General features: G+C 39.3%; 1 protein-coding gene across 1 annotated transcript in view; it reads right to left on the bottom strand.

The window, feature by feature from the left end:
• Positions 1-2,923: 2,923 nt before the first annotated feature.
• Positions 2,924-18,676, bottom strand: part of TMTC1 (transmembrane O-mannosyltransferase targeting cadherins 1) — a 259,841-nt gene continuing 244,088 nt past the window's right edge. The window contains exons 17-20 of the mRNA XM_027129326.1: positions 18,237-18,374; positions 16,731-16,853; positions 10,107-10,184; positions 2,924-4,429 (exon numbers count right to left, since the gene is read on the bottom strand). Coding sequence (XP_026985127.1) covers positions 4,289-4,429; positions 10,107-10,184; positions 16,731-16,853; positions 18,237-18,374 — 480 coding nt within the window. The 3' untranslated portion in view covers positions 2,924-4,288. The remainder of the gene's footprint in view (positions 4,430-10,106; positions 10,185-16,730; positions 16,854-18,236; positions 18,375-18,676) is intronic.

The following is an 18,676-nucleotide window of genomic DNA, read 5'->3' as shown; positions in this document are numbered from 1 at the left end:
TAGCCTAAATACAAGATTTGACAGGTATTTACTTTTAAAATGCCAAAAGATGCCATTTGTATAGTTAAGTTTTGCTATTATTGGGAGATACCAACATACAATTTAATCAAAGTAAATGTGATTCAGAAACCAGGAAAAAAATTAAAATAAACAGAACACCTATAACTACATTTGCTTTGAGTGTTATTACTAATACCCTCTGGATTTATTGATCTAAGGTGCAAATCCGTCACAAATCAGAGAAAAAGTTTTTTTGTTGTTTTTTTTTAAAAACTGATTCTAATGAGTACAATTAAGAAATAATTAGCGAAAGCTGACATGTGTAACCTAAAGAAAGAGAGAGGCATAGAGAACATGGCTCTATGTCATGGGCCCTTCTATGAGTCATAAACAATATGAGTTTTATATACCGGGTGCCTCGTCTGGGACGTGCAAATGGCAAGCAATCCCTCTCCATCTGAGAACCAAGAATTCTGTAAATATAAAGGTCAAATGCCTCACTGCACATTAGAATCATAACCTGGGTGGCCAGGGTCCAGGGATTCCTAAAGGTGTGCACGCAGGTTATCCTCAAATCCACCAGGGCCAAAGCACCTGTGTGTGAGGGGTGAGACCTCAGCTATCAGCTGAACCCGGCTCTTCAATCCGGGAGGCCTGGAATGTTTAATAGAGGCGATACAAAACCCTGTATGGAAAGGTTTGGATTTTCTCAGTCCTGTTGAAACGCAGTTGCACAACCACTGCAAAACCCTGCACCAAACCGAGGTACCACGTGTTAGGCACGTCAGACTCGTACACTGGGGGCTGTGAAGTACTGTGGGGAGTTGGAATCAAAGCGCTGATAATCCTCTTTGTTTTTTGATGGGCTGCAAAATAAATAGGCCTAAAAGATATATCTCAGGAGTCCCTAAAATAAAATTTCTTTTCCTCCAAGGTATTTAAATCTTTGGTTTAGTTCACTTACGTTACATCACTGAACCATGTTTTACGAATGCCGTTAACAGGTTGAAAACATCTGAATCAGTTTTAAAATCCTGAATAATTCTTAAGGTTAACATAAACTTGTAAAGCCATTCTCGTGGCTCCATGTCGAAGGACATGTGAAAGGACTGCCACTTATTGGAGAATTTGAAGGCAAGGAGAACTGGTTCTGGTCAGACAGAAGGACAGGTTAGATAGACTGGCAGTAGGAGGGGAATATATGTACACAAGGAACTCTAAGTTAGCTGAGACAAAATAGCCAATGCTGCACAGGGTAACAGTCACAAATGAAACTCTGCTCATTAGATCAAGTGTTCAGCTAGACTGAAGCAACTCCTGTCTTGTTCTCAGCTACCTTCCCTCCTACCCACGACCCAGTGCAAAATGGAATTATTCAAAAATTACTGAGAACTTCAAGCAGAGAATTCAACCAAACACAAGGTGCTTCTGAGTGCAGGACTCTGAGGGTCTACAGAGACTGCACGTCCACAAAGCTGGCTTTGCAATTCCATCTCAGAAAGGGGCTATCAACTCACAGCCAAGCATGCTTCTGTTAAGGGAACCTGGAAGCATCTCCATGAGTAGCCAGGGCGCTCCACTTTCGTTTTGATAAGGATGAATTCCACATATTATTTCATGTTATAAGAGCAAATAAAAATAGTTATAAAATACACTTAATATCTCTGAAAAATAATACGTGATTTATTTTCTTATAGGCACCACTCAACTATGGAAAGTATTTCACTGGCCACATATAAGTGAAAGTATTAACTCAGGACAGAAATATCTGGTCCAACAAACAGGCTTACTTTTAATGTTCAAAGAGATGCCAGTGAGTGCAGAAAGAACGAGACAGAGTGACAGAGTGAGAAAGACAGAGAGAGGGAGGGGGAGAGAGAGAAGGGGCGAGGGAGAGAGGGCAGGAGAGAGAGGGGCAGAGAGAAATAGAGAGACAGAGAACAGAGGAAGAGAGAAAAGCACCCAAAAGAAGGCAGGAGAAGTCTCCTGAAGGCCAGTGACCATTTTCTCTCAGAAACTTTTAGGCTGAAATAGCCATTTCAATTATTCCAACAAATGTACTCGCCGATCTTTAGCAGCCCTTCAAGTAAGGCGTAATTGCTTTTCAAAATTTGGGGCTCTATCTTTTCCGTTAACTTTCTAAGTATGAGTTTTTTTTACACTAAAACTAAAAAGTTGTAATTAAAGTCCTAGATATTGTTTTTAGCTAGGGCTTCATGTTTTTCATTTTGGGGATGGAGTAGTTATTTTACAATAAATACTTTAGTACATTTCTTGACCTTAGGGCTACAGAAGTATAATTTGGGAGGGAATAAAAATATTTTAAATGAAATTTTGGATACATTTATGATATATAACATTAAAAGACTATTAGAAACAGAAGAGCAGAGTGGTACTATATACATTATTGGATTATTGATATACACAAACAGAATACACACAAACAGAATTTGCTAATTCAAATTCCGTAATCCTTTGCATTTAAAATATTCCTGGCATCATCCCTTTCCAAAGAAGTTTTTCCTCCTTTTATCTAGATTTACCTTGACAAAAAAATAATAATAACAACATAGAGAGGCAGTGGTCTCTGATACTGGGGTTGAAAAGAAGCAGGAGGCTTCTTGCTCTGGCCTGAGCGTGTGACATACGCGTGTCTTCAGGCTCCTACATGTGTATGACACCTGGCTTAGCCAGGAACAGCACTGACCAGAGTGGGTTTTTGTTTTTTTTTTAAGTTTATGATGAAAACCAAATGAGAATCAGTATTCCAATTCCTTCAATTTCAAAATATATTACCTCCCAAACACTGAAGGCTGATTCCTAATTTCTTTAGCTTTAGCAAGTGAAGAGTCAAGACAAATTTTTTTAGGGGCTGTTAAAACTTAACTACCTTGTAATTTAGATCTATAATTTTTGTATGATCAGTTGTGAAAACTGCTATTAAAACCACTATGTACAGGGAAAAAAGTGTGTATATATTAAATATTTTATAAGTTATGAATAAATAACACTAAAAGACAAATTGTAAATTCAACTTTGCCATCCCTATCTTTTAACTATAAATATATATTTTAAAGTTATGAATTTAGACATTTTTTTCCTAGATTTTTTGAGCATTCTCCATGAAATCTCCAAAATTACAAACACAGAACCAGGAACTGCAGGTTCTATCATTCATGTTCTAAGCACAGAATTCTCATTAAGCCTAGGAAGACAAATCAATAGAGCTGTCCATCTATTTAGAGTCTATGAAGATTTCTGTAATCTACCATAAAGATTCCTCAGTGGTTAAATATATTTTCAAAAAATAATCTCAGAACGTCTGAGTGTTAAGATAATAAAGTAGAACATTTCTCTCAATTAATATCTTTAATATTTCTCATGTAGAATATACTATTTTTTTCTCCACCAAAATAACAATATATTTGGAGGCAGAAACATTTACGAGTTTTAAAAGCACTTATGAAATCTTAGAGCAGAACCACTACTCTAGTAATACTTGTAATAAAATTAATTTAAAACATTTCCATGAAGAGTCAGGGGTAGCAAGACCCTTGATTTTTCCCTAGGAATAAGAATACTCATACACAATTCCAGAAGCTTCCTTTTTGACATATTAGGCAATGGGAAAACAGCTTGTATCAGAGTGGAATTTAATTTACTTCTCAATAGGGCTCTAGCACTATCCTCAGAAGGATATTAGACAAACCTTACTTAGCTTTATCTTACAATAGCCCCTTTCCCCATATATTCCAGAAGGTTTTTACAAACACTGTTAGATACTCATTTCTAGTTCTGGAGAATTAAATGAGCTACCTCTTGGTAGAATTTCTCCAATGGTTTATCCCAGAGGATTTACCCTCTCTGAAATAGCTCCTCTCCTAAAGAAGAGATGCCATGCACTCATGGCATTTCAAGCCTCTGTTTCTGAGACACAAATATCTACACTAAGAAATGGAATTAGATTTCCAGGTTGGAAAATCAGACAGACATATGAATGGAAATCTGGAATTAAAGCAAACAAACGTCTGTCAAACGTGTAGCTGCTGTTTTCCTTCCTTCAGGCCCTTCCAGCCCTTGCTTTGCTCTCTTTGTCTTCTTTCATGGAAATGCAAGTCCCCAGCACAGGGTTACCAGCAAGTGTCCCAAAATGTGCCACCCTGAACTCGAGTAAGAGGAAAACTTCATCGGTTGTGCCCCAACTGATGTGTAAGCAAGGCTTCCGTCTGTCAGTTCTTCCTCTTCCAAAGGCACCAGTACTGTCCCTTGGAGACTTGGTCAAATGCTGCTACATTTGATCCTTTTCTCGAACTTCTTGTAATCTTTTTTCTAGACGATCCAATTTGGCAAGATTTTCCTGCAGCAGTTTGCTGTCTGGAACCAGCTGTAAGGCTCTCTCATAATAAGCTCTTGCAGACACGTAGTTTCCCTGTTGAGAAAAAGAAAGAGAATAATTATATTCTGATCCATCAGATAAAAAACAGACCTTCTCGTCCATTTTAACATTAACATCCTCATAAGGAGACCCTGTCTGCATGTGTAATTTTATCCTTATCTGTTGGTGCCTTTGAGAATCCATTTGTTTTAAGTACCAGACCAGATGGAGAATGTGAAGGATAAGGTTAAATGGCAGCAAAACAGATTTCCAATTCTACTAATACAGGGTATGAAGCTATAATTTCATAGCACTCTCATAGGGTTAGCACTGTTCCTTTGTAATCAAGTGGAGCCAACGCACTGGAAATTCATATTGAGAGGGAGGAGGACAGAAAGAGGGTTGGGTTGGGGGAGAGGGGTGTGTGTTTGTGTATGTGTGTGTGTGCATGTGTATGTGTGTGTGTGTGGGTGTGGGTATGTGAAAGAGAGAAAGAGAGAGAGAGAGGTGTTTTTGAAATTTCAAGAGTAATGATTAAAAAGTAAATAGTTCAGGAGTCCACTACAGCTATTTAGTGGTAGGAAGTATTTTAATCTTCACCTTAAAACATAAAAGCAACTTTTGCCTAATACAGGCTTTAATGCAAATCTAAGTTTTTATAAAATAAAAAGAACTGATAATAAATAATATGGAGTCAAATTTATCCCATACTCAAGGTGTGTGACAATATGTCTGCTGGATACTCTAAAGGCCGGGGGGGGAAGGTATGTCACTCGACCTGCTAAAGACCCCTCTGTTGGCCCCCATCTGGTTTGTTCAATGCTTCCCTAACTGGCAACCATGCGTGCCTAGTCCCAGAAGGTCACTGACAAACTAGTCAGAATTACTAACTTTTTTCCAGCCTCTTTTCTGCCACTAAATGTATTCCTTCCGTATGGTCAACCCCCTTTCATATCTGTGTGCTGCTAAGTCTCAGAACCAAGATCGGTAGAGATCTCTCCATTCCACAAAAACAAGCATCTGCTGTGCTTTATTCTCAGTTACAGCTCCGTGTGGATGAAAACTAGTTACTCTCTAAATTTCCACCACAATTTAAAGTAGTACCTCTTGGAGTGAAAGTACTATGTAGCAATAGCGACCTATATTGTTGAATGCTTAATTACCTCCCAAGTGAATGAACACGTGTCAAGACCTCAGACCCTGCCTCACATATAATGAGCACTCAATCCGATGCTGTCATTGTTGTTATTATTAAATGACTATTTACGTGTAAATGAGTAAACACTGCCTATTTCTTATGGTATTCACTTGTCATACCGGTGAAAAGGAGTGTAAAAATGACAGAACAGATAACTGCACATTGGGAATCCAGGAGCTGGCATGTGCACAAATGAAAATATTTCTGATTATTAACACTGATTCTGATAAGAGGCTGAACAGATTTCTGAACAAATGAGAACCTGGATTTAGTGACATTACTATTGTTTTCAATTCAAGTATTTATCTTCAGAGTGTCTCCTGATGTTTATTAAGCTTAGCACATAGGTGCAGATAACTGAACATCTGTGGCTCTTAGATTGCTCTCAAAACTGTGTTCCTACTGCGGTTGATTTTGAAATCGGTTTCCCAAGAGGTTTCTCTGAAGTTAGGTCTTAGCCTGGTGCCAGGCATCTCCTCTGATCACCAGCTTTCTCTGTCCTTTCACAAAAAGACCTATCATAGAGTTATTTTCTCCCTCAAGTTGCTCTTTTCTTCATGCAACTGGAAGACTTATTTTTTTTTTTTTTTGCGGCACGCGGGCCTCTCACTGTCGCGGCCTCTCCCGTTGCAGAGCACAGGCTCCGGACGCGCAGGCTCAGCGGCCATGGCTCACGGGCCCAGCCGCTCCGCGGCATGTGGGATCCTCCCGGACCGGGGCACGAACCCCTGTCCCCTGCATCGGCAGGCGGACTCTCAACCACTGTGCCACCAGGGAAGCCCTGGAAGCCTTAATTTTTAAAAAATAAATTTATTTATTTTATTTGTCTATTTTTGGCTGTGTTGGGTCATCCTTGCTGCGCGTGGGCTTTCTCTAGTTGCGGCCAGTGGGGGCTACTCTTCGTTGCGGTGCGCGGACTTCTCATTGCAGTGGCTTCTCTCGTTGTGGAGCACAGGCTCTAGGCACGTGGGCTTCAGTTGTTGTGGCTCACAGGCTCTAGAGCACAGGCTCAGTAGTTGTGGTGCATGGGCTTAGTTGTTCCACAGCATCTGTGATCTCCCGGACCAGGGATCGAAACTGTGTCCCCTGCATTGGCAGGTGGATTCTCAACACTGCGCCACCAGGGAAGCCCTGGAAGCCTTAATTTTTAAAACAAGTTATAGCCCTTAATTCAATGTCCTTGATTTCCAGATGCTAGATAGGGAATTTGAATTATCCAATTTCTAGAAATGTGCTAGTTACTATGATAGCCACTAGTCATATGCGGCTATTTAAGTGTAAGTTAATTATGATGAATTAAGAATTCAGTTGCTCAGTGGCACATTTCAAGTGCTCATTAGCCATGTGGGGATAGTGGCTACTACCTTGGACAGTACAGACATAGAACATTTCCGTCATCTCAGAAAGTTCTATTGGCCAGTTCCATTCTAGAAAATGCATTAATGTCATAAGGCAGGATTGAAAATAGTACTTTGTGATATGGCCCAGGTGATGCAACTCTTTGATTATAAAGAATGTATTGTAGGGGTTTCCCTGGTGGCGCAGTGGTTGAGAGTCCGCCTGCCAATGCAGGGGACACGGGTTTGTGCCCCGGTCTGGGAAGATCCCACATGCCGCGGAGCGGCTGGGCCCGTGAGCCATGGACGCTGAGCCTGCGCGTCCGGAGCCGGTGCTTTGCAACGGGAGAGGCCACAACAGTGAGAGGCCTGCGTACCGCAAAAAAAAAAAAAGAATGTACTGTAACTTTTTTAGTCCATCCATTTCATTTTACATAAAACTTCATGAAAAATATCATCTTTTATTTCCAAGTAGTATGAGCAAGAGTCAAGTCTCTTTTTCTCTCTCTTTGTGTCATCTCCTTGCAAAGCCTTATTCCAACTCTCAGCCTTGCACAGCCCTCAGTCCTTCCTAAGCTTCACCCAGGCTCAGGCTCAGTGCGGCCCAGGAATGGGATAACACTGCTTGATGCATGCACTTCCTGGCAATGCAAAGGTCACAGAAAGTTAATGGTTGTTCTTGAAGGCATCATAATGATAATCCTGCACCCTAACGGTGACATCAAAATGACTACACCCATATATATTTGTATATTTGTATTGGATTGCATCTATGGTCTATATATTTGTATTGGATTGCATCATATATTTGTATTGGATTGCATCATATGAATTTACATTTAAAATTAAACATTTTAAAATTACAAACATGGCAATTTTATATTGTTCAACCTAATACATTATGGCCACAAGATGAAAAAAGATAAACTAATTTTTAATCAGTGTGTTTGTTATATTTTGAAATAATACACTCAGTAGATCCTTCTTCAATCTCCAGATACCTTTGCAGGGGAAGCACCTCTAAATTTAAAGCAATGGGTTCACTTGTTAATCTGAAAGAGTTCAATAAATGTACTATTTTCTCTTTATTTCCAGACTTAATGAACACTCTTGAGTGCATTTATTGTACTTTATCTAATTAACAATTGAACCCATTTCTTTAAATGCAGGTGCACTCCATCTAAAAACATATTAAGTGTATTATCTGAAAGTGCAACTATTTAATATATTATTTAAATATTTAAAATTATTATGTTACTGTTTTTAAAAGTAAGTTCATTCTATGTTTCCCAACTAGATACTGCTGGACACCCTAGAATGTCATTAAGATCAGAGCTTGGTTTATTGGGCTCTGATAGATGTCATGACTGGATTTGCCATCAATGTTCCTCTATTAGATCAAGGCTAATAGTTGCAGAGTAACTATCCCATTATCCCCTCCCATCTGTATAGTCATGGATCACCTTTTTGTTTTACTGTGTTTCTCAGAGTGAGCAGTTCCCACTTAATCGTAAACCCTATTTAGCCTTTGTTTAAATTCTAATCACTATCTCGCTATTTTGTCAGGGTAAAGACTGATAGAAGCCTGAAAATAAGTTAGCTAAACAAGAGTGATCCTTTCAAAACATGTCAGACCATGGCATTTCTCTGCTCAAAGTCCTCCAAGGACCCCAACTTGTTTGGCATGAAAGCTGAAGACTTTACAATTCCTTTCAAGGCCCTGCATCATCTGGCCCTGTGACCTCTCTGACCCAGCTTCTATCATTTCCTCTCATTTGCCTTCTCCCTAGTCTTCAAATACACTGGCACACTCACACCTCAGGGCCTTTGCACATGCACTTTCCCTATTTTGCCAAGTGGCTTGCTCCCTTCAGATCTCTACTCAGACATCACTTTTTTTTTTTTTTTTTTTTTGTTTCTTGGTGCGGTACGCGGGCCTCTCACTGCTGTGGCCTCTCCCGCTGCGGAGCACAGGATCCGGACGCGCAGGCTCAGAGGCCATGGCTCACGGGCCCAGCCGCTCCACGGCACGTGGGATCCTCCTGGACAGGGGCACGAACCCGTGTCCCCTGCATTGGCAGGCGGACTCTCAAGCACTGCGCCACCAGGGAAGCCCCAGACATCACTTTTTAACTGAGGCCTTCCCTAACCACCTCAGTTTAAAATTTCAGTTCTTACCCCCAGCACTCCATATCTTCTTTCATTCTTTTATTCTCCATAGCACTTATAACCATCTGATATATTCTATGTATGTATGTATGTATGTATGTGTTTATTTACTTATTGCCTATTTCCCCCTAACTAGAATGTTAGCTCCATGACGATAGAAATTTTTTTCACTTTTTTTTTTTTTTTGGTGATACCCGGGCCTCTCACTGTTGTGGCCTCTCCCGTTATGGAGCACAGGCTCCGGACGCACAGGCTCAGTGGCCATGGCTCATGGGCCCAGCCGCTCCGTGGCATGTGGAATCTTCCCAGACCGGGGCACGAACCCGTGTCCCCTGCATCGGCAGGCGGACTCTCAACCACTGCGCCACCAGGGAAGCCTGACGATAGAAATTTTTGTCTTATGTGTTAATTGCTGTATTGTTGGTACCTAGAAGAGTACCTGGCACATAGGATATTCTCTATAAATGCTTGTCAAATGAATTGGATGAATGAATGAATGCCAGTGAATCTTTGATTTCATTATAGACAGTAGTCCTCCAAGGGTAATTTTCAATTATTCACTCAAAGGTAGCTTTTTCTTTTGAGAACAAACAAACAGCCTTGTTTTTCAGTAGGTCAGGGAATAAAAGATACATTAAGTATAGGAAATGGTAATACTTTATCTTGACAATGAGTTAAGCCACAGGAAAATAAGCTACATCAGCGTAGCGCCAACAGAATTTTACTTCCTATAGCAGATTTTCTCTGCTCTGTGATGATACTTAAGTACATATGATTTTCTTTATGATAAACAAAATCATGAAATCTAATTTATATATTTAGTTTTTAAATGGATTCATGATATTCAATATGGAGATAATACAAAGTGAACATAAAACTGTCTAATTACATTTTTGAACACCTATGTTTTCAGTATTCAATTAATTCAAAGAGGAAATTAACAATAGTTTCTCAATCTTTTAAAAGAGAAGAAAGAGAAAATACAAAGGGAAAACCTGGTTCACATGGAAGTGAATTATTTTCTTACCTTGATGTGCTGGATTCCACCCATGTTCATCCAGGCCTGTGCTTGATCTGGATTTAATTCCACGGCCACTTTATAGCTCTAAATACATAAGAAATATCTTCAGGCTGGGAAACGAGAACCCATCTTTAACACTACAGATTGTGGAAACCATTTTCTTCATATGTGGAAATTAAAATGGTTAATAAAATGAACAGTCATCTAGTTCACAGATGTCCCCTTTATTTCTATTATTTTTCTAAGTTGATGATTCTAAAGTGGAGGAAACTGAAATGTGTAGTTTCCTTGCAGAGCTAACCTCTGGACTTAAAAAGGCTGAAGGTGCCTGCCCGGAGTCCAGGTGATTTCTATTACAGTGCATCATTTCCCACTGGCCTCGATCTGCAAGAAAATGGTGCTCTTCGGCCTTTTTCACTATAAATGGAGTTTGTAAGAAAATTTTTTTTATAATCACAGAATCTTAGAGTAGTTTCTGAAACACCTTATATCTCTCACAAAATCTGATCTGATTATTCAGCCCATGCTTAAATTCTTGCAGAGACTGGTGTTCAGTATCTCTTTAAGGACATATATTTTACCAGGGGATAATTTTAATCGTTAGAAAGCCTTTCTTTTTCTTCTGCCTTATAAAAGGTCTTCAAATGTTTGAAGAGAGTTACTTATTTCTCAAATACTTTTTTTTTGGTCTGAATAACATGTATCCCATTAAATGTCAGAGCCGTGAGGTATACTTTTAATATTTTGCCTGTTGTTTTGCATCAAAGGGCATGCTCACCACTGAGTCATGATTTTAGGAGTGGTCACCTTAAATAAAACTAAAGGCTCAGCTGAAGCACGAAGAACTACAATCCTGCAGCCTGTGGAACAAAAACCACATGCACAGAAAGACAGACAAGATGAAAAGGCAGAGGGCTATGTACCAGATGAAGGAACAAGATAAAACCCCAGAAAAAAACTAAATGAAGTGATGATAGGCAACCTTCCAGAAAAAGAATTCAGAATAATGATAGTGAAGATGATCCAGGACCTTGGAAAAAGAATGGAGGCAAAGATCAAGAAGACGCAAGAAATGTTTAACAAAGAACTAGAAGAATTAAAGAACAAACAAACAGAGACGAACAATATAATAACTGAAATAAAAAAATACACTAGAAGGAATCAATAGCAGAATAACTGAGGCAGAACGGATAAGTGACCTGGAAGACAGAATGGTGGAATTCACTGCTGTGGAACAGAATAAAGAAAAAAGAATGAAAAGAAATGAAGACAGCCTAAGAGACTTCTGGGACAACATTAAAAACAACAACATTCGCATTACAGGGGTCCCAGAAGGAGAAGTGAGAGAGAACGGACCCGAGAAAATATTTGAAGAGATTATAGTCGAAAACTTCCCTAACATGGGAAAGGAAATAGCCACCAAAGTCCAGGAAGTGCAGAGAGTCCCATACAGGATAAACCCAAGGAGAAAAACGCCGAGACACATAGTAATCAAATTGACAAAAATTAAAGACAAAGAAAAATTATTGAAAGCAGCAAGGGAAAAATGACAAATAACAAACAAGGGAACTCCCATAAGGTTAACAGCTGATTTCTCAGCAGAAACTCTACAAGCCAGGAGGGAGGGGCACGATATATTTAAAGTCATGAAAGGGAAGAACCTACAACCAATATTACTCTACCTGGCAGGATCTCATTCAGATTCGATGGAGAAATCAAAAGCTTTACAGACAAGCAAAAACTAAGATAATTCAGCACCACCAAACCAGCTTTACAACAAATGCTAAAGGAACTTCTCTAAGTGGGAAACACAAGAGAAGAAAGGGACCTACAAAAACAAACCCATAATAATTAAGAAAATGGTAATAGGAACATACATATCGATAATTACCTTAAATGTGAATGGATTAAATGCTCCAACCAAAAGACACAGGCTCGCTGAATGGATACAAAAACAAGACCCATGGGGCTTCCCTGGTGGCACAGTGGTTGACAGTCTGCCTGCCGATGCAGGGGACATGGGTTCGTGCACCGGTCCAGGAGGATCCCACATGCCACGGAGTGGCTGGGCCCGTGAGCCATGGCCACTGAGCCTGTGCGTCCGGAGCCTGTGCTCCGCAGCAGGAGAGACCACAGCAGTGAGAGGCCCATGTACCGCAAAAAAACAAAACAAACAAACAAACAAAAAACAAGACCCATATACATGCTGTCTACAAGAGACCCACTTCAGACCTAGGGACACATACAGACTGAAAGTGAGGGGATGGAAAAAGATATTCCATGCAAATGGAAATCAAAAGAAAGCTGGAGTAGCAAAACTCATATCAGATAAAATAGACTTTAAAATAAAGAATGTTACAAGAGACAAGGAAGGACACTACATAATGATCGAGGGATCAATCCGAGAAGAAGATATAACAATTATAAATATATATGCACCCAACATAGGAGCACATCAATACATAAGGCAACTGCTAAAAACTATAAAAGAAGAAATCAACAGTAACACAATAATAATGGGGGACTTTAACACCTCACTTACACCAATGGACAAATCATCCAAACAGAAAATAAATAAGGAAACAGAAGCTTTAAATGACACAATAGACCAGATAGATTTAATTGATATTTATAGTACATTCCATCCAAAAACAGCAGATTACACTTTCTTCACAAGTGCACATGGAACATTCTCCAAGATAGATCACATCTTGGGTCACAAATCAAGCCTCAGTAAATTTAAGAAAAGTGAAATCATATCAAGCATCTTTCCTCACCAAAACACTATGAGATTAGAAATGAATTACGGGGAGAAAAGTGTAAAAAACATAAACACATGGAGGCTAAACAATACGCTACTAAATAACCAAGAGATCACTGAAGAAATCAGAGGAAATCAAAAAATACCTAGAGACAAATGACAATGAAAACACGACAATCCAAAACCTATGGGATTCAGCAAAAGCAGTTCTAAGAGGGAAGCTTATAGCTATACAAGCTTACCTCAAGAAACAAGAAAAATCTCAAATAAACAATCTAACCTTACACCTAAAGGAACTAGAGAAAGAAGAACAAACAAAACCCAAAGTTAGCAGAAGGAAAGAAATCATAAAGATCAGAGCAGAAATAAATGAAATAGAAACAAATAAAACAATAGCAAAGATCAAAACTAAAAGCTGTTTCTTTGAGAAGATAAACAAAACTGATAAAGCATTAGCCAGACTCATCAAAAAATGAGGGAGAGCAATAAAATCAATAAAATTAGAAATGAAAAAGGAGAAGTTACAACAGACACTGCAGAAATACAAAGCATCCTAAGAGACTGCTAAAAGCAACTCTATGCCAATAAAATGGACAATCTGGAAGAAATGGACAAATTCTTAGAAATGTATAACCTTCCAACACTGAACCAGGAAGAAATAGAAATATGAACAGACCAATCACAAGTAATGAAATTGAAACTGTGATTAAAAATCTTCCAACAAACAAAAGTCCAGGACCAGATGGCATCGCAGGTGAATTCTATCAAACATTTAGAGAAGAGCTAACACCAATCCTTCTCAATCTCTTCCAAAAAACTGCAGAAGAAGGAAAACTCCCAAACTCATTCTATGAGGCCACCATCACCCTGATACCAAAACCAGACAAAGATACTACAAAAAAGGAAAATTACAGACCAATATCACTGATGAACATAGATACGAAAATCCTCAACAAAATACTAGCAAACAGAAGCCAACAACACATTAAAAGGATCATATACCATGATCAAGTGGAATTTATCTCAGGGTTGCAAGGATTCTTCAATATATGCAAACCAATCAATGTGATACACCATATTAACAAACTGAAGAATAAAAACCATATGACCATCTCAATAGGTGCAGAAAAAGCTCTTGACAAAATTCAACACCCATTTATGAGAAATACTCTCTAGAAAGTGGGCATAGAGGGAACCTACCTCAACATAATAAAGGCCATATACGACAAACCCACAGCAAACATCATTCTCAATTGTGAAAAACTGAAAGCATTTCCTCTAAGATCAGGAAGAAGACAAGGTTTCCCACTCTCACCACTATTATTCAACATAATTTTGGGAGTCCTAGCCACAGCAATCAGAGAAGAAAAAGAAATAAAAGGAATACAAACTGGAAAAGAAGAAGTAAAATGTCACTGTTTGCAGATGACATGATACTATACATAGAGAATCCTAAAGATGCCACCAGAAAACTACTAGAGCTCATCAATGAATCTGGTAAAGTTGCAGGATACAAAATTCATGCACAGAAATCTCTTGCATTCCTATACACTAATGATGAAAAATCTGAAAGAGAAATTAAGGAAACACTCACATTTACCATTGCAACAAAAAGAATAAAATACCTAGGAATAAACCTACCTAGGGAGACAAAAGACCTGTATGCAGAAAACTATAAGACACTGATGAAAGAAATTAAAGATTATACCAACAGATGGAGAGATATACCATGTTCTTGGATTGGAAGAATCAATATTGTGAAAATGACTCTAGTACCCAAAGCAGTCTACAGATTCAATGCAATCTCAATCATATTACCAATGGCATTTTTTATGGAACTAGACAAAAAATCTTAAAATTTGTAATGAGACACAAAAGACCCCAAATAGCCAAAGCAGTCTTGAGGGAAAAAAAACAGCTGGAGAAATCAGACTTTGTGACTTCAGACTATACTACAAAGCTACAGTAATGAAGACAATATGGTACTGGCACAAAAACAGAAACATAGATCAATGGAACAAGACAGAAAGCCCAGAGGTAAATATGGTCAACTAATCTATGACCGAGGAGGCCAGGATATACAATGGAGAAAAGACAGTCTCTTCAATGAGTGGTGCTGGGACAACTGGACAGCTACATGTAAAAGAATGAAATTAGAACACTCCTTAACACCATACACAAAAATAAACTCAAAATGGATTAGATACCTAAAAGACCAGACACTATAAAACTCTTAGAGGAAAACATAGGAAGAACACTCTTTGACATAAATCACAGCAAGATCTTTTTTGATCCACCTCCTAGAGTAATGGAAATAAAAATAAACAAATGGGACCTAATGAAACTTCAAAGCTTTTGCACAGCAAAGAAATCATAAACAAGACGAAAAGACAACCTCAGAATGGGAGAAAATATTTGCAAGCAAATGAACAGACAAAGGATTAATCTCCAACATATATAAACAGCTCATGCAGCTCAATATTAAAAAAAAAAACAACCCAATCCAAAAATGGGTAGAAGATCTAAATAGACATTTCTCCAAAGAAGACATACAGATGGCCAAGAAGCATATGAAAAGCTGCTCTACATCACTAATTATTAGAGAAATGCAAATCAAAACTACAATGAGGTATCACCTCACACCAGTTAGAATGGGCATCATCAGAAAATCTACAAACAACAAATGCTGGAGAGGGTGTGGAGAAAAGGGTACCTTCTTGCACTGTTGGTGGGAATGTAAATTGATACAGCTACTATGGAGAACAGTATGGAGGTTCCTTAAAAAACTAAAAATAGAATTACCATATGATCCAGCAATCCCACTACGGGCATATACCCAGGGAAAACCATAATTCAAAAAGACACATGCACCCCAATATTCATTGCAGCACTATTTACAATAGCCAGGTCATGGAAGCAACCTAAATGCCCATCGACTTTCAAATGGATAAAGAAGATGTGGTACATATATACAATGGAATATTAGTCAGCCATAAAAAGGAATGAAATTGGGTCATTTGTTGAGACGTGGATGGATCTAGAGACTGTCATACAGAGTGAAGTAAGGCAGAAAGAGAAAAACAAATATCGTATATTAATGCATATATGTGGAACCTAGAAAAATGGTACAGATGAACCGGTTTGTAGGGCAGAAATTGAGACACAAACGTAGAGAGCAAACGTATGGACACCAAGGGGGGAAAGCAGCGGGAGGCTGGGAGTGCTGGTGTGATGAATTGGGTGATTGGGATTGACATGCATACACTGATGTGTATAAAATTGATGACTAATAAGAACCTTCTGTATAAAAAAAAAAAAAGACACTTTCAAATGACTGGTAGAGGTATTGTTTTAGGAGTTCAGAGGCAACAAGGTCACTGGGAGAAAGGATGGTCTGGAGGGCTTCCTGAGGGAGGACACAGGCCTGTGTTGGTAGATGAGTGGGAATCTGCAGGGGGTTGGGGTGGTGTGGGCGCAATGTTACAGGATGTGTGGAACACCAAAGCTCTTCAGGCACTAGTCCAGCTGAAATAGAGGGTTACTGAAGGCAAACAGAGAGAAAAAGAGCGAACGAGGGGAGGAGAGAGAGAGAGAGGGAAGTTGGTTTGAGGGCAAAATGCAGAATGCTTTAAACATCAGGTTCAAAGTGATAATTCAGAAAATAATGCAGAGGTATTGTCGAACTCCTAATAGCCAAAAACCAGAGGCTCAATTATAAAAAATTAAACTTATTATGTCAATTAATCAGAAAATTCACTCCACAAAACATGGCAACGATCTTAGCTTTTAATGTATATGCTTCATTAAAGATTGAGGGAGTATTAATTTTAATCCATGAATTTAATAACAATTTTATTAAGTCTTTATACCTCAAAAGCTTTGTCAAGAAGGTTCTGCTCTCTTAGTTGATTTCCTTTTGTGAAAAAAAGTTCAGATACAACTTTTGGGTCCTTTGGTTTCAGCTTCAGAGCCTTGTCTATAGCATCAAGTGCCTGTACAGTTTAGAAATTAAGACACTATAAATGTAGGTTAGATACAGAAAAACTAAGTTAAACGATAACATCTATACTTTTTGTTTCCTATGTATTAGCTAGTGTGGTGAGTGACAATCAGAACACATTTTTCATTTTCTCTGATGTTCTAATCAAGGAATAAATTAGCCCTGACAAAATAATTTCCCTATACTCCAGGTTTCCTATTTAAATTAGTGACAATGAAATGTCCCCGATCACTTTTCAGGAAGGCCGTGTGATCCCATTGAAAGAAAACAAGATCTGAGGTCAGTTGTGTTGCCCTGGCCATGTGTCCATCTGGAGCACTCCAACAGCCTCCTTTTAGGGCCCTGGTGCTCACTCTGCCCCCAGCACCCACTGGCCCACCCTCTGCAGCCAGAGAGCCCTTCAAAGCACAAATCTGATATGTTGCTCTTTTCCTTAAGACCCCAAAGCTTCTTCCAGGAAAAGGAACAAAACCCTTGCCCTGGTCCCAAGCCTTGGGGTTGAGTCCCCAGCAACCTTGGTGGCTACATCTCACAGGCGCCCTGCTCCCTCACGCCCATTCCTCAGACAGGCCATTTACTGTTGACACAGGGCCTTTGCATGTGCTTTTTCTTGCCTGGAACGCTATTCACTGCCCCTTTTTGCTTAATAACTCCTATTCATCACTCAGCCCTCAACTTCACATCACTCTGCAGGGAACCTAACCACCCAGACCACTTGGGTCCCCTGATTATATGCCCATTAGGGACCATGCTGCTCTTCACGACATCACTGGGCACAGCTATAATTCCACACTGGTTTTGTGATTACTTGCTCAATCTCTGTCTCCTCTTCGACTGTAAACTCCACAAGGACAAGGGCAATGTTTTTTTTTTTTTTTTTCTCACACCACTTTATTCCCACTGCCCACCACAGTGTCTGGCATATAGCAGGCATTCAATAAATATTTTGTTGAATCAATTCATGTATTTACTGGTCATGTGACTTTTAAAATGGAGATAAACAGTACAGTTGCAACACAGGGCCACTGACCTGCCTTAAAGGGTTGTTATAAAGAGTCTATAAAATATCTTTGAGGGAACATGGAAAATGATAAAGCATACAAATGTTAGTGTTTATCATTATCGAGTTAGCTGAAAACAAACTGAGATAATACCACATAAAATCTTCAGACCAAGGATGAACCAAGAAAATAGCGTCTCGAGGGGACATCTTAGGAATCAAGCAGGTATCTGAAAAGTGCCCAGAAGATACGCTCTGCCAACTGACGATGTTCAAGACTGCTCGGCCTTGTGAGCGTGCGGGCTGGAGGGTCATTCAGGTGCACCCCATTTTCTACCTGTGAACCCAAACGACTCCAAGCAGTGTCCTCTCTACCTTGTCGTGCTGCTCCTGCTTGCTGTGGATAGCAGACAACAGGCGATAGCATTCAAGGCACCCAGTCTCCTCTGACACAATGTGATTGGTCATCTTTTCAGCTTCTTTTGTCTGACCCATCACGGCCAAAACCTGAGCCTGCGAAACCACAGTGACTTTGGCTTAGAAGGTACTTGGCTATCACCTTAGCAAATAAAGCACTCTTTATCAAATAAAGCATTCAGGAAACACTTCCCACAAAAGTGCTCAGAATCGCTTTGTGACTCACAGAGAAGGCTGACTTACCAGAGTTTATGTTGTTTGTTTCTTTGTTTAGGCATGTGCATGCATTTGTGTGTGAATGGCAGGAACATCAAAGCCATTCAGTGACTTGTGCCTTTTTAAAAAAGTTGACTATGTCAAGAGAAATTTTTTCCTATGGTTTCAACAGAACACTGTGT

Source organism: Aethalodelphis obliquidens, unplaced genomic scaffold (genome assembly GCF_003676395.1).
Source record: "Aethalodelphis obliquidens isolate GAN/ISIS:26980383/991018 unplaced genomic scaffold, ASM367639v1 scaffold36, whole genome shotgun sequence".
NCBI classification, from domain to species: domain Eukaryota; kingdom Metazoa; phylum Chordata; class Mammalia; order Artiodactyla; family Delphinidae; genus Aethalodelphis; species Aethalodelphis obliquidens.
This window is presented reverse-complemented; position numbering and strand designations above follow the sequence as displayed.